The sequence below is a fragment of the Entelurus aequoreus genome, linkage group LG16 (assembly GCF_033978785.1).
Source record: "Entelurus aequoreus isolate RoL-2023_Sb linkage group LG16, RoL_Eaeq_v1.1, whole genome shotgun sequence".
Lineage (NCBI taxonomy): Eukaryota > Metazoa > Chordata > Actinopteri > Syngnathiformes > Syngnathidae > Entelurus > Entelurus aequoreus.
This window is the reverse complement of record NC_084746.1, coordinates 33,280,479-33,302,145: the sequence shown is the minus strand read 5'-3', so window position 1 is coordinate 33,302,145 and position 21,667 is coordinate 33,280,479. Positions and strand designations below refer to the sequence as shown.

The following is a 21,667-nucleotide window of genomic DNA, read 5'->3' as shown; positions in this document are numbered from 1 at the left end:
GGGAAGGCAGAAGAAATAAGAATATGGTGCTCTGTCGTTTCTAACCACAGATCCGATCAGACCACGACAAGAACCGATCCTTGAGATACAGCGTGACAGGCCCTGGTGCTGATCAACCTCCGACTGGCATTTTCCTCATCGCCCCCATCTCAGGAGAGCTATCCGTTAACAAGCCTCTGGATCGAGAACATATTCCCAACTTCCATGTAAGTCAAGACACGATCGTTTCCAAAGCGGACTTTAATGATTTCCTTATGATCTCCTTCCCTCCAGTTGGTATGTGCTCCAGGGTCATGTGTAGCCTAAACAGTCTGCTTAGACTCAATAAAGACTTGTGGCGTGATGAGGGTTTCCCAGTGAAGTGAACTTATCCGTCTGAGAATTTCAAGGATTTAATATGGCGCTTTCTTTTGAGTAAGCTGTGAATGTTCGATACATGAAGATAATACCAGCTCTCAAGAAAGGGCTCGCTGTATTTTCTATGACAATTTTGATAGAGCTTTTGGGTTATTTACATGCTCCAACACAAACAATAGAGAAGGACTCAAGGTTGCGTGTAGAAAAAATTAAATCCTTGCAGGTGTTCATATTATTGGAACAGACATAGCCAACACATAAGCATATAATCTTTGAACAACATTCATTTAATACTTACTTGAAACCTTGAAGCAGACAGAGCCAGAATAGTGTCCATAGGTACTCTCGGTATTTGTTCTGCCCATTGTGTGCGCTTCATCTGTGGATGTTTTCTTGCAGCTGAGAGCTCATGCTGTGGACCTGAATGGCAACCAAGTAGAAAACCCCATTGATATCGTGATCAATGTGATCGACATGAACGACAATAGGCCAGAATTCAACCACCAGATCTGGAATGGCACTGTCCCTGAGGGTTCGAAGCCAGGTAATATAAACAATATCTTCCATATCCTCCTGAGAACGAGCGTCCTATGCAGTGGACTGGATTTTTTTGGTCTATTTCTTGTGTCCGAGTTCCACATTTTTGAAAAAAAATAGCCTTGTTATGCAAAACACAAATGTCGACTGCAGAAGCTGGCTCTCAGGAGGATATACTAGGAGAGTATTGGTACATGCGTTTGCAATCTGATTTTTTGATACGGAACATTGGAGTACTGAGCTTCTATATGGAAGAGTAACTGCCTTGCAATGTAGTCACATGTCCACTCCGTAAACAGATACAAAGTTTGGCTCGCTGGAGTTTTGACTAGCGATAGTGCCAAGGAGTAACCAAAGCTTGAAAACCATCTTCCATTGCAACTCGGGATGTAACGATAAATGGTATTAATGATAACCGCAGTAAAACTCTGTTTTAAATAAAATTATAAAAAAAATAATGACTAATAACTGCATTTTAAAAACTTACACACTGGCTGGCGCCAGCTCGCTAGCTTAAATGCTAACATGAAAACAAGAAACATTACCATCTTTCCCCATTAAGAAACAACATACCCCAATCTAAAGTTATATAGAACAACTAAGATATGCATTTGTGCACATTGAATCTAAAAACGGTGCTCTCTTAGACAGAGTAATTGTTCTATTCTAGATACAACGCGGAGATGTTTTTTACGGTGCGTTCAAGGACTGCTAAACAGAATATGACGCCACAAAGACCACCAGAAATAATAAAGACCTATTTGATTGTACTTGTTACGCACTTTCCATTTGTATAGATCTTAAAGTGCTAAAGTACAAACCAATATTTAAAACAATAAAAGCTTAGCTATTGAAACAGATGAAATACTAAGACGAAACACTGTGAGCAGAAGAAACACAAAACATGCAAAATAGTGGGTTTTATGTGTATTTATTTCACTTATTTAAAAAACTACATTAAATAACTTGGTCAAAATCTTTGAGAGTGTGTGTAAGTACAGTAACAATACAGCGATAACAATGATAACGTTATAATTTTGGTCCCGATAAACCGTGAAATTAAATTTTCATACAGTTACATCCCTTATCGCCAGTCTCCTGTTTGGGAAGACAAACTTTCCAAAGACAATGTGCCAACATTACATACAAGCTACAACTAATAATGCTGCATTTTAGGCAATAATGAACTTTTAATTTTTCCAAAATATTAATTCAGACTGTTACTGTTCCACTTGTATGCATCGTTCACTTTGCTTAAAAATATCTATCAACTAATATAAATTAACTTTTTTCCTTTGTAATTATTTTTGATTTGAGGAATGTAATCATTGAATGAGCTGATTCACATTTCATTTTAAAAATCATTCATGCTAAGCAATTCTATTGTGTTATCTTAAAACTGTTACATTCACATTATATACACATATCAAACTAGCACACTGTTGCACTGCGTTTACTCAAATTGTTGTTTTTCTCCCCAAAAGGCACATTTGTGATGACAGTGACAGCCGTTGACAAAGACGACCCCAAAACTGCTAATGGGATGTTGCGCTACAAGATCCTCTCTCAGACCCCCGACAGCCCCACCTCCAACATGTACACTATCAATAATAAAACGGGAGGCATCATTACTGTGGCGGCAGGCTTGGACAGAGAGGTGGGTAGCAGTTTTTTCTATCTTTGCAGACATTCCACAACAGTATACATAGTTTACATTGTAAACCTGTCATGTGGCATCAGTGATACTACAGCCAATGACTCACTGATACTACAATGACTCACTGTTGCCTCTACAGCAGTGGTCCCCAACCACCGGGCCACGGATCGATTGGTACCGGGCCGCACAAGAAATTAAAAAAAAAAAAAAACATTTTTTTTATATTAAATCAACATAAAAAACAAGATACACTTACAATTAGTGGACCAACAAAAAAAAACTCCCTCCCCCATTTACACTCATTCACACTCATTCGCACAAAAGGGTTGTTTCTTTCTGTTATTAATATTTCTGGTTCCTACATTATATATCAATATAGATCAATACAGTCTGCAGGGATACAGTCCGTAACCACACATGAATGTATTTCTTTATGACAAAAAATAAAATAAAAAATACCATTCCCCTCCCCCCCCGGTCCGTGGGACAAATTTTGAAGCGTTGACTGGTCCGCAGCTACAAAAAGGTTGGGTACCACTGCTCTACAGCATCACACTGGCATTACCCAATTTGTGGAGGGTACAACTTAGTTTACACCTGGAGCCAGTGTTCCAGGTTTTTCTGTGACAATTACATTCTGCACTTTGGTTAAGGTATGGTGGCAATCACAACTTGGGCATGTTTGTTAATACAGACAATTAGAACCAATGAGCCAAAGTACATTTGCTGATTACCACCTTAGGTCTTGGTCTTTTTTTTTATGAATAGAATGTTGCACGGATCACAGATCATTTTAATAATCCCTATTTTCAAAGCACACGTGTTAATTTATTGCTCCATTGTGCTGTAAACAACCCACAGCCCTAATTGGATCACAGAGCTGTGGAAGAAAATAAATAATTAAATATAAAGCACAAGCCAAGTTGATGTAATCCTAGTGAGGGCAATCTGGCCGGGTTGCTGCTCAATCACGTCCGCCTCAGGGCTGCCGTTTTATGCGCGACAGTCGCCACCGTGAAAGTAATTTGCCCTATTCTCATTACCGAGTGACTAGTCCATCACCTGAGTAACCGTTAATGTGAAAATAGTCATTTGTCACCTTGGTGCTTGTGTACAGTAGAGGGTAGTAAGTAGCATTGGTGCAACTCACTTGCTCCCCAAAGAAGAAATCAATCATGGTCATTGTAATGAAAAAACAATTTCAGTTTCAGTATATACAGTCGTGGTTAAAAGTTTACATACACTTGTAAAGAACATAATGTCATGGCTGTCTTGAGTTTCCAATAATTTCTACGACTCTTATTTTTTTGTGATAGAGTGATTGGAGCACATAATTGTTGGTCACAAAAAACATTCATAAAGTTTGGTTCTTTTATGAATTTATTATGAGTCTACTGAAAATGTGACCACATCTGCTGGGTCAAAAGTATACATACAGCAATGTTAATATTTGGTTACATGTCCCTTGGCAAGTTTCACTGCAATAAGGCGCTTTTGGTAGCCATCCACAAGCTTCTGGTTGAATTTTTGACCAATCCTCTTGACAAAATTGGTGCAGGTCAGCTAAATTTGTTGGGTTTTCTGACATGGATTTGTTTCTTCAGCATTGTCCGCATGTTCTCAATGAGGTTTAAGTCAGGTCTTTGGGAAGGCCATTCTAAAATATTAATTCTAGCCTGATTTAGCCATTCCTTTACCACCTTTGATGTTTTTTTCAGCAAAAAATGCCCAGAGCATAATACTACCACCAACCATGCTTGACGGTAGGTCTGGTGTTCCTGGGATTAAAGGCCTTACCTTTTCTCCTCTAAACATATTGCTGGGTATTGTGGCCAAACAGCTCAATTTTACCTCCCTGTTTCATCTGACCCCAGAACTTTCTTCCAGAAGGTCTTATCTTTGTCCATGTGATGTCAGATTAAACAACAATTGAGCTGTTTGGCCACAATACCCAGCAATATGTTTGGAGGAGAAAAGATGAGGAACCAAACTTCAATGAGGAACTAATCACTCTATCACAAAAAAATAAGTTAAAGTTAAGTTAAAGTACCACACTAGGTGTGGTGAAATTTGTCCTCTGCATTTGACCCATCCCCTTGTTCACCCTCTGGGAGGTGAGGGGAGCAGTGGGCAGCAGCAGTTATTTTTGGTGATTTAACCCCCAATTCCAACCCTTGATGCTGAGTGCCAAGCAGGGAGGTAATGGGTCCCATTTTTAAATCTGCTCAAAGGAAGGTCAGTTTTGAAGCTTCTGTAACGAGCTAAACTGTTTTCAGATGTGTGAACATGATTGCACAAGGGTTTTCTAATCATCAATTAGCCTTCTGAGCCAATGAGCAAACACATTGTACCATTAGAACACTGGAGTGATAGTTGCTGGAAATGGGCCTCTATACACCTATGTAGATATTGCACCAAAAACCGGACATTTGCAGCTAGAATAGTCATTTACCACATTAGCAATGTATAGAGTGTATTTCTTTAAAGTTAAGACTAGTTTAAAGTTATCTTCATTGAAAAGTACAGTGCTTTTCCTTCAAAAATAAGGACATTTCAATGTGACCCCAAACTTTTGAACGGTAGTGTATACATATACATACATACATACATACATATACATATGTATGTATGTATGTATGTATGTATGTATGTATGTATATATATATATATATATATATATATATATATAATATATATATATATATAATATATATATATACATATATATATACATACATACATACATACATACATACATACATACATACATACATACATACATACATACATACATACATACATACATACATACATACATACATACATACATATATATATATATATATATATATATATATATATACTGTATACACAACAGCAGTTACCAAGAGGTAAGAAAAGTTAGTTTTGCATAATGGGGCCCCCTTTGGTTATGAATATGATTAAACCAAAATTGAGGGGGACACTACAATATTAATGCTGCAAATGTTCAATTTTTTTTTTTTTACTTGCAGATATTGCAAATATTATCAGTCGTGTTAGCCTGCGAGCTATTACGGTTAAGGGCCAGTTTGCTAGCTAGCTTGTTGTTAGCATTATTTGCACATTCATTGTTCGTCGTCTCGATTGCCAGTGATTTAACACACATTGTATATTTTTATATATTTTTCGTCAGTGTAATATGTATGTATTGTATTATTTTCAAGGATTAGATGACCTGTTCCTGGAAAAAAGGTCATGTTGTTTTATAATGCAGGTTTTCAACTGGAGGTCTGTGATCCCCTAAAAAGTCGGGCTTTTGTCTGCCATGTCCAACAGTCAATAAGTCAACCTCTCTGTAAATGATGAATTCATGAGGGTCAGGTGATTCTTTGTGGTCTATTTCAGCTGTCAAATAATAAATGTCAGGGTTTATCTCACGCAGACAACACAAACACATTGGCTTTAGCGTTAGCATTAGTATTTTGTTCACTCAGGTTGAGGCTAACAACTACACAAATGGAGTGTCACGGACTACTTTTACAACAGGTAATAGAGTAAACAGTTAATAGTTGATGTTATTTATCTTTGTTCAACTCGTGTCCCCACATTTCTCCAATGAAGTCAAGAGTAGTAAGCACCTGAGGTCGCCACATCGAGTCCGGATAAATACGTTTAAAAGAGTCTGTCCATTTCTCGTAACTTCGCGTATCGAAATTAAGTTTGTAAAAATAATAAACAACATTAAACTGCATATAGTTTAAAGACTACAGCTGAGTAAAAACACACCAAGATAATTTCACCGATCCAGCGTTCTTCAGCACTCCTTTTGTTTTCCTTTCCTTTGTTTTCTCCGAAAGATTCCTAAAGAACTAAATCTACCCGGGTAGTTTTTGGTGGAAACACAGGGAAGTGGGGAAGATCCTGCGGTGGAAAAGGGCTTACAATCAAACAATTCCTTCTTTTCCCCCGCAGAAAGTGCCTCAGTACACACTCATCATCCAGGCCACTGACACCGAGGGCAACCCGACGTACGGCCTCTCCAACACAGCCACGGCAGTCATCAGAGTCACCGACGTCAACGACAATCCCCCAGAGTTCACGGCTGAGGCGGTAAGCAATCAACAAGACATCCAACACAGCAAGCGCTGTATGCAGTCAAGCGGCAGCTCTGCACTCTTATTTGGTCTTGCTTGTCTTGCATTTCACAAGTTATTCAGATACGCAAGCGAGCCATCCAGGCGTGGAGTTCAGTCCCGTCCCCCCCCAAAAAATGTTGACACATGCACCAGCATAGATGTCAGCCAGACCGAAAGAGGCACTTAGTGTGCTGGTGAATCACTGCAAAGTAATGCTACTTGCATTGTTAGGGGAGAACAGGGGATAAGATGACCATGACGACGTGTACCCGAAGTCCCCCCGTGCGCTCCCTGCTTCCGCAACAGCTAACAGTCCCTCTCTCTCCTTCATGGTTTATTCATGCAGTTTGTCGGCGAGGTGCACGAAAACCGCGTCAATGTCATCGTGGCCAACCTGTCAGTGACTGACAAGGACCAACCCAACACGCAGGCATGGAACGCCGTCTACAAAATCACCGGGGGCGACCCTACTGGCAGGTTCTCCGTGCCCACTGATCCCACCACTAACGAGGGCTTGGTGACAGTTGTCAAGGTAAGGTCACCGTTTATCATACAGCTTTATTGAGGCGGAATTCATTAAATCATTCTAAAGATACGTTGAGAAACATCTGCAGAAATTAACAGTACAACAAATCAACTCAAATTACCTTTACACATCTAGTACAAACCCCGTTTCCACACGGGTTGGAAAATTGTGTTAGATGTAAATATAAACGGAATACAATGATTTGCAAATCCTTTTCAACCCATATTCAATTGAATGCACTACAAAGACAAGATATTTGATGTTCAAACTCATAAACTTTTTTTTTTTTGCAAATAATAATTAACTTAGAATTTCATGGCTGCAACATGTGCCAAAGTATTTGGGAAAGGGCATGTTCACCACTGTGTTACATGCATGGCCTTTCCTTTTAACAACACTCAGTAAACTTTTGGGAACTGAGGAGACACATTTTTTAAGCTTCTCAGGTGGAATTCTTTCCCATTCTTGCTTGATGTACAGCTTAAGTTGTTCAACAGTCCGGGGGTCTCCGTTGTGGTATTTTAGGCTTCATAATGCGCCACACATTTTCAATGGGAGACAGGTCTGGACTACAGGCAGGCCAGTCTAGTACCCGCACTCTTTTACTATCAAGCCACGTTGATGTAACACATGGCTTGGTATTGTCTTGCTGAAATAAGCAGGGGCGTCCATGGTAACGTTGCTTGGATGGCTACATATGTTGCTCCAAAACCTGTATGTACCTTTCAGCATTAATGGCGCCTTCACATATGTGTAAGTTACCCATGTATTGGGCACTAATACACCCCCATACCATCACAGATGCTGGCTTTTCAACGTTGCACCTTTTCAACTTTGCACCTATAACAATCCGGATGGTTCTTTTCCTCTTTGGTCCGGAGGACACGACGTCCACAGTTTCCAAAAACAATTTGAAATGTGGACTCGTCAGACCACAGAACACTTTTCCACTTTGTATCAGTCCATCTTAGATGAGCTCAGGCCCAGCGAAGCCGACGGCGTTTCTGGGTGTTGTTGATAAACAGTTTTCGTCTTGCATAGGAGAGTTTTAACTTGCACTTACAGATGTAGCGACCAACTGTAGTTACTGACAGTGGGTTTCTGAAGTGTTCCTGAGCCCATGTGATGATATCCTTTACACACTGATGTCGCTTGTTGATGCAGTACAGCCTGAGGGATTGAAGGTCACGGGCTTAGCTGCTTACGTGCAGTGATTTCTCCAGATTCTCTGAACCCTTTGATGATATTACGGACCGTAGATGGTGAAATCCCTAAATTCCTTGCAATACCTGGTTGAGAAAGGTTTTTCTTAAACTGTTCAACAATTTGCTCACGCATTTGTTGACAAAGTGGTGACCCTCGCCCCATCCTTGTTTGTGAATGACTGAGCATTTCATGGAATCTACTTTTATACCCAATCATGGCACCCACCTGTTCCCAATGTGCCTGTTCACCTGTGGGATGTTCCAAATAAGTGTTTGATGAGCATTCCTCAACTTTATCAGTATTTATTGCCACCTTTCCCAACTTCTTTGTCACGTGTTGCTGGCATCAAATTCTAAAGTTAATGATTATTTGCCAAAAAAAAAAAGTTTATCAGTTTGAACATCAAATATGTTGTCTTTGTAGCATATTCAACTGAATATGGGTTGAAAATTATTTGCAAATCATTGGGAATAAGCGGTAGAAAATGGATGGATGGATGTATTCCGCTTATATTTACATCTAACACAATTTCCCAACTCATATGGAAACGGGGTTTGTAGATAGTAGTTGCTTATCAACAATATTAATTTTGACTCTTCTCATTGGAACACTTACTTCAAGGTTATTTATTAGTATACCTATAACTATTCTCATTTTTCACAAAGGCATGAATAGTCTATTGCAGGCCTGGGCAATTATTTTGACTCGGGGGCCTACTTTAGAGAAAAATGTGTCTGGGGGCCGGTATATCTACTTTTAGGAACACTAATACAAAACTTCACAATAATGTCTGATTGAAAGCTAAAACGTTATGACAGACCGCCTGAAAACAGAATGGAATTTTAAATTTTTTTACTGAATCCATCCATCCATCCATTTTCTACCGCTTGTCCCTTTTGGAGTCACGGGGGGTGCTGGAGCCTATCTCAGATGCATTCGGGCGGTAGGCGGGGTACACCCTGGACAAGTCACCACCTCATCGCAGGGCCAACACAGATAGACAGACAACATTCACACTCACATTCACACACTAGGGCCAATTTTAGTGTTGCCAATCAACCTATCCCTAGGTACATGTCTTTTGAGACACCCAAAATGAAAATGACATGAAAATACATTAAAATAAAGAATGTGGGATTTACAATATTAACTATGAATGATAAAACACTGAATATTGACAACATATGAACGTCACCCCCCCTCTCGATCGACATATTTTACAATCAAGCAAAACACAACAAAAATGCAAGAAACACAGCGAAATATGAACGCAAAGGGTAAAAAAAAAACCCACCCACAATCTGATATCACTAAGCTTTAGAACTTTGTTGTAAAGATTTCCTTCCGCGTCTGTCCCTGACACCCGCATTTCAGGATGGCCGCTCTGGTAACACTCTGTGGAAAGGCTCCCCACCCACACTGCTTGGTGCCTCATCTGAGCTGCTGTGAATTTGATTACCATAGTAACTAATTAGATTACAATAGTAACTAGTATATCATGCAAAAGCGCAGATTACAACCATTGAAATACTTTGTATAGTTCAAGACTTACGGTCATTTGAAAACATCATTGCACATCATAATGGCAGCTACTGTTTCCATCTTAAAGATCTAAAAAATGTATTTGGGAATGTTTGGCGGGCCAGATTGAAAATCTTAATGTGCCTTAATTTGCCCAGGTCTGATCTATTGTGACTTTAGGGAGGAAAAAAGCGTGTATTCCCTTGTTCTTACTGAAGTGCACAAAATGTTTATAATCTTTTATTGCAAGGTCCTCCTGCCTCTTCAATGTATTCTATGTGGTAATGTAAGACTCACGTTGCTCACGTTATCGTCTGTTTTTCCAGCCTATCGACTATGAAATGAGTAGGACGTATGTGCTGACCGTGGAGGCGAGGAACGAGGTTCCCCTGGCCAGAGGCATCCACTCTCCTCGTCAGTCCACCGCCACAGTCTCCATCCAAGTGATAGATGTCAACGAGAGCCCTTACTTCGAGCCCAACCCCAAACTCATTAAGCTGGAAGAGGGATTGGCGGCCGAGAGTATGCTGACTACCTTTACCGCACAGGATCCCGACCGCTTCATGAAGCAAAGCATGCGGTAAGGGTTTTGATTGTCCACCACTCAAGATGAATCCTTCAGTAAAACATCCATGACACGTTTCAGTCACATTTGAACAGTGGCTTCATCACTGAATGTGCATGACTCCATGTGTGAAATTAATAGGCTATAATGTGTTAGCTTGCTCTGCTCTCATTGGCCACTCTTCAACCAATGAATGGTATCTTTGCTCGCAGCTTTTTGCATGGCAACAAATCTAGCATTGTGATTCCTACCAGTTCAGTCCATTCAGACTTTGTTATAAGAGTTGGAGTGAAACAGGGGTCAACTCAATAAATCACTTTGTCTTTATTGCTAAATGTATTTTTTACTTAAATTTTAACAGAAAAAAAGATTTGCATGCAATTGCTTATCTTCTAAACTTAATAAATTATCTGATCATGCAAAAATATATGTAAAGCATGTTTTTGTTATCAAAAAATATCGACCGACCTCAATTAAGGGAATTAAGGGTGTCCCAATACAACTTTTTAACTTGGGGCGGCATGGCTAGTTTGGTTGAGAGGCCGTGCCAGCAACTTAAGGGTTCCAGATTCGATCCCCGCTTCAGCCATCCTAGTCACTGCTGTTGTGTCCTTGGGCAAGATACTTTACCGTTTTGAGTCACTAGAGAAAAGCGCTATATAAATATAAATCACTTCCCGATACGATACAGATTCCCGAGCGCGGCGCACACTGCTGCTCACTGCTCCACTCACCTCCCAGGGGGTGAACATGGGGATGGGTCAAATGCAGAGGACAAATGATTGTCACACACACACCAAGTGTGTGTGTGACAATCATTGGAACTTTAACTTTATATTGGAGCCTTGACTATTGGCCGGTATCAATCTTAATCCCCCAATATCAGCAGAAATCATACATACTTTTTTTATTGTGTCGTGTGGAATGTTAGGCTTGATCAAGTGAAATTATAGAGACATAGAACAATAGTATGCATGAAAAACACTAATATATTTATTATTAAACTTATGGCTGACTTATGCTGTCTTTAGATTTAAATACAGTGGTAATATGGGCACAAAAATCCATGACAGCAAGTTGAATGATGCGGACACGTTTGTTACTGGAGACTACTAGAGACTTTGTATCTGTAAGTAATACATTTGAAACATATGTGGCATTTTAAACTGCAATATTTTTCAATTAAAGACCCTTATTATGTATATCTAAGCTTGTGTGCTATTGTGTGCTGAGCTGTTGTGTAGTTGCGAGCTTTTAGTAGCCTACCTTTTGTAAATGACTAAAATGCAAGAAAAGACCAACCCTGTGTGCTTATTTAAGGACAGGTTGCCAATTAATCGGGGTAAACTGCCATAAGATAATTGAGTGACCGTGAAAAAGGGACACAATTTCATGAAGTTTATTTCCTGTATGTGTCAGTAAAGGCTATTTATTTTTTTTAATGTATTCTTCTCTATTCCTGAACCGCTGCACACAAAAGGGAATTTTTTTACCAAAACATTCAGCTCCAGTGTGCTAGTATGTTGTGCTGTTATTAAACCCCATAAATTCAATTCAATTGAAATTTCTCACATAGCTCAATGCACTTTATAAAACACCCACTGTACCTTAAGAGTGTTCAGCAGACTCATCACACAATTTTGCACACACCTTTAGGGGACTGCTAAGCAATTTTGATCAAAAAACATGACCGCCATCAAGGAAACATGTCAAAGCGGTGCAGAATCGACTGTTTGATGCAGTATGAAATAAGACTAATCTCTTTAAACTTGTACAGCTCACAGATTACTCCATTTATTTTTTCCATCTCATCTGGTGTGTATTTTTTCCATCTCATCAGGTACACCAAACTGTCCGATCCAGCCAACTGGCTAAGGATCGACCCGAACAGCGGTCGAATCTCAACAATGGCCGTACTGGACCGAGAATCGCCTTTTGTGAGGAACAGCCTGTACAATGCAACATTCCTGGCTACTGACAACGGTATAAACCATCTGAATGTACAAGTCACTGTGACTACTATTGTGAGAGCGTTGAGGAGGAGACGGTGCCAGTTCAAACAGTTAAAAGCCACAAAAAACATCCTCCATACACATATCGACCACCATTGATCCTAGGGTTAATGTGCTACCAATCCCAGTGCGTGGATAAAGTCACCTTTTCCCTACCTCTGTCGGGGTTTACCCTGTTCCGCGGAGAATAGCGTAGGCCAATAGGCTTAAAACTTTGCCAGTAAAGAGGTTTCTCAGTATTAATGGGTCAGGATTGGATGACTAGCTCCTTTGAGCGTGGCCTGAATGGTAAAAAAGCCTCTTAGCACAGTGAATACATAGAGGCGCCTGAGAGGAGCGACAGTGGCCTCTGTTTTCCTGCTTTAGTATTCCCATCCTATGTCCTCGGTCAGGAAGACGTTCCTCAGGCACACACACACACACACACACACATACCAGCCAAATGTTCTGGTGTCGCTTTTTCTCTTCACTTGAGATTAGTTTCTAAGATCAGTATGCACTTAGGATGGGCCCACTGGAGTACATATCGGTTTGGAGTGTCATATTGCTTCCCACCTCTCTCCTCCTCTGTCTCCTGCATGATGATTCCACAATGATTTATGGCATTTTAAGATTTTTATATGTAATATCCCGACCGCCAGGTGTCTTCTTCATAAATATTTATGCACTGACGGGGGTGCGCGTGTGTTTACGACTATTGCAGGCAACCCCTCAGCAAGCGGCACCGGCACGCTGCAGATCTACCTGCTGGACATCAATGACAACGCCCCCAGGGTATTCCCGCAAGAGGCAGAAATATGTGAAAAACCCGAGCCCAACGCCATTAACATCACCGCGATGGATGGCGACCTGATGCCCAACGCCGGGCCTTTTGCCTTCGAGTTGGCTTCCAGGCCTGTCGACGTTAAGAGGAACTGGACCCTCACAAGAATCAGCGGTAAGACACCCAATATTGCAATATTATGAAACAGTTCAGTTCAGTTTCAGTTTATTTAGAACATGCATACGATACAATGTAATGCATCACATATTTCCAGTTGTTTCATTACAGCACGTCCGAAAAGGGGTAGGAAGAATCTGAGCTTATTCCTACCACTTTTCATACCATAGCAATTTTATCCCATTTCCTTGTTCTCTGTAACAGAACAGTGAATAAATAAATTATAAATAAATAATATACCATAGTAAGTAAAAAAATATTAAATACATAAATAATCTTCATTAAAAAAAATTTTTTTAAAAAGGGTTCAAGCTGTTTCACCATAATTATTGTTCTGTGTACTTTGTGAACACTTGTAGTTTGAACAGTCTCCTGAACTGAATCATATTAGTGCTTTGTTTATTTTATTTGGTTTATCCATTCCATAATTTAATTCCACATACTGATATGCTAAAGGTTTTAAGTGTTGTACATGCATACAAATGTTTTGAATTAGATTTTCCTCTAACGTTATATTTCTCCTATTTTGTTGAGAAGAATTGTTATACATTCTTGTACATTTCAGCTGTTTGCAAATGCACCAAATTGTTGAATTTCAATGGCACTTTTATCTCAAATGTTTTCTTGCAACTTGAAGCATAACAATTAGCAAAGAGCTCATAAACTCTTAAGTTTGGGCACTTTGAAGATGAGGTGCCACTGCATAACAATTTGTAGTTGGATATTAATTATTTATTATTACCGTGTTTTTCAGACTATAAGGCGCACTTAAAATCCTTTAATTTTCTCAAAAATCGACAGTGCGCCTTTTAACCCGGTGCGCCTAATGTACGGAATAACTTTGGTTGTGCTTACCGACCTTGAAGCTATTTTATTTGGTACATGGTGGAATGATAAGTGTGACCAGTAGATGGCAGTCACACATAAGAGATACGTGTAGACTGCAATATGACTCAAGTAAACTCCACAATTTTAAATGTTCTATTGAAAGTATAGAATATTACACACGGCGCTCAAAAATCTATCAAAATGTTTTAGTACGACGTTGGTAGGCTATGACGCTGCACCGCTTGATGGATTGTACTGTGCTTCAACATACGAGTATTATTATGGTGTGTGTATAAGGTAAGACATATTCTCTGGCGTTTTGTTTCGCAATATTATTCAAAAGCAACTTTTCTTACCTTCTGGTACCTACTGATCTGTATTTGGGATCTGCATAAGCCCTGAATATTTGCGCGCATCCACCTTTGTAGTCCGTGGTGAAATCGTAGTCAATAAGCTGCTTCTTTTTCTCTATCTTCATGTTATGGGACATTCATCCGCCGCTGTTGCCATTTCTAATATAAAGTATCGGAAAGTTATTTCTGTCAGTAAACTCGTCCTGAAAGCGCTGAAACATACCGGTGTAGTGAGTTTACATTATTCACCCAAGGAACTTTAGTTAGAGAGTTCCGGTCTGACGGTTTTTCATGGGACACATTTCCAGTGTTGTTATTGCACTATTGAGCCACGGATGAGGAGATGCTGGTCCGTTGTCGATTTAAGTAAAGTCTGGATGTCATTAAAACAGTTAGCTCCATCTTTTGACACTTCTTCCACACCCGTCCTTGCACGCTACACCGCTACAACAAAGATGACGGGGAGAAGACGCTGTCGAAGGTGAGCCACGTAAATTAGACCGCCCAAAAAACGGCGCATCTTGAAGCGACTGTCATAAAGCGACTTGAAGATGATCTGTAAAACATAACCTATGCAACATTTTGACCAAAGAACCACCATTACATGTTATGTAGACCACAAGGAAGTGTTTTACATTCAAAAAAAATAATATAATATGACCCTTTAATGCGCCTTATAATCCGGTGCACCTTTTGTATGAAAAAAAGACCTGAATGGACCCGCTCATCGGCAGTGCGCCCTATAATCCGGTGCGCCCCATAGTCCGGAAAATACGGTAGTTATCATGAGTATTTATGTGGACATGGCCTTATTCTGTTGATTAAATTGCCACACATTTGAAAAATATCATTACTAATGGGATGGGACAATCACCATGAATGTTTTTATTACCCCAATTTCTTTAAAACCAAACAGTCAATTCTGCAAAATTGACAGACTAAATCGATAATTGCCCCACATCGCTGTTAGTAGAACATGCTGTGGATGCCAGTCTTGTTTTCTACTATTGGTGTATAAAGCCATTAGAAATATGCTAGCTGTCAGAGATGTGCTTGTTAAAACACAATATAGCCAGAGAGGATAAAGCCTTTGGGATAATCGCGGCGAGCAGTTTTAATCTTAAGCAGCATTATCAAATGCTATTCAGTAGATTTGTGATGCTCCAAATCCTAATTCCTTGTTTTGGATTTGATATGCTGATGCAACCTCCAGGTAGGAAGTGTGAAACTTGCTGTATTTGTCGTAAACTTTTAAGTGTAATCGTTCCTCTTTGTCCCTCAATAGGCGACTACGCTCAACTGCGCTTGAAAATTGGCTTCCTCGAGAGCGGAATTTACGAGCTGCCCATCATCATCACGGACTCTGGGAACCTGCCCCTGTCCAACACCTCCCACCTGAGGATCAAAGTGTGCCAGTGTGACATCAACGGAGAATGCTCCGACCAGCAGCACATCATGGCCGCCGGGCTGGGCACGGGCGCCATCATCTCCATCCTTCTGTGCATCATCATCCTCCTCAGTGAGTGTGGCGGATTACTTGAAACGGCAGCTAAACATGATCCCGGTGATCGTTAATGTGGGATTAGCAAGACAAAGTATATATGTCGTCCGCATCCAGGCTAAAGGCACTGGATCCGATTACCCGTGTATGAAAATATGACTGTTTTGTAATAAGACGCCTCGCTCTGTGTCCTCCCCCCTCCAGTTCTCGTGCTGCTCTTTGTGGTTTGGATGAAGCGGCGCGATAAAGAACGCCAAGCTAAGCAGCTCCTCATCGATCCGGAGGATGACGTGCGAGACAACATTCTCAAGTATGATGAGGAAGGCGGTGGAGAAGAGGATCAGGTAGGGATGATGTTACTCACACACATTAAAATCCCTAATAACACTCTGGATTATTAGAAAAGCCCTGGAAATCTATTTCGTCATTCAACATTTGTGTTTGCCCGTGTACTATTGATACTACTGCTCACTGGTGTCACCATATCTGAGTTATTGTGTAGAAATATGGGGAAACAACTACAAATGTGCACTTCATTCATTGACTGTGTTACAAAAAACATCAATTACAATAACACATAATGTTGGATATAGAGAACATACAAACCCTTTATTTATTGAATCAAAAATACTGAAACTCAACGATTTGGTAAAATTGCAAACAGCTAAAATGATGTACAAAGCAAACTATAACCTGCTACCCAAGAATGTAAGACAATTCTTCTCAACTTAAGAGGAGAAATATAACCTTAGAGGAAAAACTAACTTAAAACATTTGTATGCACGTACAATACTAAAAACCTTTAGCATATCAGTATGTGGAATTAAACTATGGAATGGATTAAGTAAAGAAGTTAAACAATGTACTGATAGGATCCAGTTTAGGAGGTTGTTCAAATTAATAGTGCTTACAAAGTACAAAGAAGAATTATGCGAAATACCTTCAACCCTATTGACAATTGGATATTCTTCATCTCAGTATGTTAATCATGACTGACAAAATTATCTATTACAGGAACCACTGTATTAATCATTCAGTGATGTAATTGTGCTACAAAAAGAAGACAGTAAATGAACATACTGTGTGTATTTGTAAACGCTCTGAAGTGGGAAAGGGGTAGGCTTAAATAAGCTTTGCTTCTTCCTACTCCTTTTCGGACATGATGTAAAGAGAAATGATATTAAATTGTGTGATGTACTATACTGTAAGTGTGTTCATGTTCGAAAAAAACTAAACTCAATCAATAATAACAACGCCAAAGGTGATAACCACAGATGTCCAGTACAATAACTTTACCAGAAATTATACTCTATGTGGTAGTATTATATAGTGGTATTTCTGAAGTTCGTTTTACACTCTGTTAGATAATAGAAATGTTACTACTTTTGGTTCAGGCTTCTACGATATAAAGAGACAAATGTGAAGATTATTATAGAACCAGGCATTTAACTTGTTGCCACACAGGAAACGTTCAGTAAAATAAGAATGATACCATTCATGAAATTTCACATTTTACAAAGCAGATGCTAACGCACATAGCATGTACACTGCTAATTATTTGCCAAGATTGAACGTTTTATTTGTAAAACTTTCCCCTAGTTTTAAGAGCTATTTACTTCTATTTAATCATTGGCTTATCTTAATTTTAGCATGAATAAATATGTTTTTCTATTCTAGTTTAAAATGTTTAAATTGAGAAAAAAACTATTCAAATAAGATATTTAGTCCCCACCCCACATAAAAAATCTTTGTTTAAAAATTCTGCAACAAATCAAGGATGCTTAATTTAAGAATTAAATTTATTTTTCAAAATAAATATGTATTTGTATCTAAGAAATCCTGCTGATTTCTAGATATACAAATCTTAAATTAGGATGTCTCATCAAGTAAAATGATCTGTCCATGCAGCTAGTTAAAGAGGAACTGCAGCTTGTTTGGAATCATTCAAATTCCTTTCGTAAGACAAGCACACATCTTTTTAGTTTTACTATGCATTCTATTCTACCTATAAAGTGCTCTTAAAAACATCCAAACATTTCCATTAAGATCCATTAAGGTTTTATATACACACTCTAAGTATATAGGTAATGTAGTAGCAGGCACATTTATAATAACATTGTCATATTTACGTATTTTGATCATTTTAAGCATTAGGCGGCGCATTCGTTTCAAAAACGCATCACATTTGCTTTTTTCTTCCGACAAGATCACTGATTAACTCACTGCAGATGACATGAAATCCAACACATAATAAAACATCACTTACTGTACAATCTCTGCTCTCACTAGGATACCGACTGCTAGGATGTACAGTACATATCGTCCCATTTAGATGGAGAATGACTCATAACCCTCGCAAAGAAAAAAGGGGGGTGTAACCGAGTGCAGACCAAGCATCTTTTTGTGTCTTTCTCGCCTTTTCGGGGTCTAAATTGGATGTCAAAATTGACCAACTTATGTCAGATTATGTATTCTTCCTTTTACTATCCAGGTAATAAGCATTAATTATGATCTAGAATAAACTTCCGCGAGCTCCAAGGCAAGCAGCTCACCGGCCCCCGATGTCAACACAGTAGCACAAGTTGTTAGGGGAGCTAACAGATCAAGGTGCCGCTAAAAATAGTTTAGCGCTTATAATAACAATATCGCTAATACTTGGTTAATATCCAAGTCACAAAATCTAAATGGAGTATTGTTGGCGCTTTTCGGATGTTTTTTAGAAAAATTTAGGGGCGGACTAGAGGACCTCCCGTTGACTCCATTAAAAGCAGACATTTATTTACATTAATTTGCGAGTTAAAATGCATCACCAAAGAAATGTTGCTCATGATTGTGAACAATAGGCAAAATTCCCAAAAAAGAGCAGTTCCCCTTTAATTGCAATAGTTTTTAGTATATTTTTCCTAAAATCTAGTATTTTTATCGTCTTTTTTGCAGTTTAGCAAAAAGTATAATGGCTTGTTGGCTAACGAAGAGACAGTATTGCTCATTCTCCATTATGTGCCAGTTGGGTGTTGTGAGTGGTTTTACTTTAATTTTGTTGTATTACTGTACAGGTGGTGAGGTTTTATGCAGTTTGCATTTAGGATTCATTAATTAATGTAATTGTTAGGGGATAGCTTAACAGCTTTAAAGTCAACCAGGATTGTAATGCTTGTGAATCTATTATTATTATTTATTATTAAAGTCGAAGTCGCCTTCCTATTTCTGTTTCTAAAGTTCCATTTCTACATGGGGACCAGAATAACAATCAAACGCCTTTTGCTCCATTTGGTTGTGAAAATATTGGACATGTTTGCCCAAGTATAACTGGTTTACAGACAGTGGTGTGCACCCCACCTTTTTCTTTTGCAGGCATAAATAAAGTGACATTGCTGCATCTCGCTGCACTGATCAGGCATGTAGCGACACAAATTCAATTGTCCTAATGATCCCTTGTTAGCAGAATGGAATCGCTTCATAAAAAAAAGCCAGTGTTTATTTGAAATAAGCTGTTTTCTCGCTGGATGAAGTGCCGTGGTGGCTCACAAACAAGCAAGAGACCCCGCTCTGACCCGACACTGTGGCAAATTAGCCCGGCAGACTTGTAATTGGTTGGCTGATGTCATTTGGAGACAGTCATCTGCTGTGCCCCAATAATGAAGCTCTGTCTAAGGTAACAATACGACTGGAAGACCATCAAAACATCTGCCAGTTGTTAGCGCCCCCATTCTCACCGTCCACAAATAAAACCCCAGAAAACCCACAAACTTGTTAAAAAGGAAAATTAGTACAAGGTGCCATTTACTAGAGAGCGAACAAGCTTCCATTCTAAAGGACGGCAGGCGCCGGGAGAAAATGGCCTTGTATGCTTTGTCGGGGGGAGTCAGTCTTGGGTAGGAGGGTGCAAAATGGGCCTGACTTTCCCAGCGCTGTGGTCTGTATAATACCACCTCTGTTCTCAGTATCTCCCACCAAGGAGGAAATTGAAGTGTCAGCTCATTTGGTGCTCTCTCACTATATGATTTTAGCTGCTGCAATTGGCCCAGCCTGCACTGCTCTGTCACACACAGAAAGCTATGATAGATACCATGATACCCCATCGAGAGCCACGTCCACGTGGATCACTAAACCGATGAACGCTTAACAAGTGTTGATGAACTCATGTCGGAAGTGAAACTAAACCTCATCAGAAGAAGTCTCGTAAATTCCCTTTGAAGTTTGATGGGGTTTGTTGGTCCATTTAAAAAGGAAAAAGTCTAATGTGTGTTCTATTTCTGTCTAGTAAAAATCAGATATTTGAAACATTTTTCAATCTTCCATTTGTTTTAAATTACAATCAAAAAAATTGGGAGATACACGTACATGCATACTGTATGTTGGTGCTGTCCAATGAAAAGCATGCATCTCTAAATTGTACCACTATATGTTGTCACTGTCCAATGAAAAGTAATTTGTCTCCAAATGTTGTAATTATTATTCCTCACCGTCCAATGAATAGGATGTATCTCCCAATTTTATGATTTTATGTTGTCACTGTCTAAAGAAAAGCCAGTATTTCCGAACTATTATTTATACTTTGACACTCTCTGAAGTTATACTTCGACACTGTCTGAAGAAAAGCAGGTACCGGTATTTCCAAATTTTTACTGTTATATTTCGACTTTGTTTAAAACAGGGGTGTTCATACTTTGTGATTTGGGGACCACATTGGGCAAAAAAAAATGTGGCCGGTTGCCAAAAGCGCACTGCATGTTAAGTAACGTAACGTTACACACACTTGTATGTATATACTGTAAACACGTGTAGCTATATATATATATATATATATATATATATATATATATATATATATATATATATATATATATATATATATATATATATATATTTTTTTTTTTTTCCCAAGATGGCGGCGCGCACAGACGCAGCGGCTTACGGCTCTCCTTTTCAGTGCTCTTTCCTCCTTCTTTTCTTCTTGTTTTTTTTCCTTTTGTGCACCACCTGTACTGCAAACACCCGGTACACCCGCCAGTCACTCTTGGATATCGGGAACTCGCACCAGATATCTGTTTCGAGCGACTTTCACCACGAGCACAACATCCCAGACGACATAGCAAGAGCACCGGGCTCTCCGTGGTTTTTTGTTGGGTCTGGGAGACGGCGCAGACGGAGGAGGGAGAGGAAGCAGAAGCGTGGCCGCAGGTCCGGCGTCTTGCCACCTCTACCGAGCCTGTTCCTCTCCAATGCCAGATCCCTTGTGCAGAAGATGGACGACCTGGAGTTACAACTCGCTGGAAACCGCTATGTTCGGGACTGTTGTGCTATGATTATCACCGAAAACTGGCTTCACCCGGAAATACCCGATGCTAGCATGCAGCTAGCCGGCCGCACTCTGCTCCGCCGGGACAGAACTAAGGACTCCGGTAAGAGCAGAGGAGGGGCTCTGTATTTACGTGCATGAGAACTGGTGCAACAACGGGACAATCATTGAACAGCACTGTTGCCCGGACGTGGAGTACATGTCTGTTAGATGTCGGCCTTTTTTTCTCCCGAGAGAGCTGTCT

The 21,667-nt window shown here is 39.6% G+C and overlaps 1 protein-coding gene and 1 long non-coding RNA gene across 2 annotated transcripts in view; one reads left to right on the top strand and one right to left on the bottom strand.

Annotated features, from left to right (window-relative positions):
- LOC133630864 (uncharacterized) overlaps positions 1 to 780 on the bottom strand; it is a 45,150-nt gene extending 44,370 nt beyond the window's left edge. The window contains exon 1 of the long non-coding RNA XR_009821355.1: positions 656 to 780. This is a non-coding gene — a long non-coding RNA (uncharacterized LOC133630864). The remainder of the gene's footprint in view (positions 1 to 655) is intronic.
- cdh2 (cadherin 2, type 1, N-cadherin (neuronal)) overlaps positions 1 to 21,667 on the top strand; it is a 140,284-nt gene that overhangs the window by 101,626 nt on the left and 16,991 nt on the right. The window contains exons 5-14 of the mRNA XM_062022683.1: positions 51 to 206; positions 757 to 901; positions 2,379 to 2,551; positions 6,506 to 6,643; positions 7,016 to 7,201; positions 10,249 to 10,502; positions 12,328 to 12,470; positions 13,203 to 13,436; positions 15,906 to 16,139; positions 16,326 to 16,465. Coding sequence (XP_061878667.1) covers positions 51 to 206; positions 757 to 901; positions 2,379 to 2,551; positions 6,506 to 6,643; positions 7,016 to 7,201; positions 10,249 to 10,502; positions 12,328 to 12,470; positions 13,203 to 13,436; positions 15,906 to 16,139; positions 16,326 to 16,465 — 1,803 coding nt within the window. The remainder of the gene's footprint in view (positions 1 to 50; positions 207 to 756; positions 902 to 2,378; positions 2,552 to 6,505; positions 6,644 to 7,015; positions 7,202 to 10,248; positions 10,503 to 12,327; positions 12,471 to 13,202; positions 13,437 to 15,905; positions 16,140 to 16,325; positions 16,466 to 21,667) is intronic.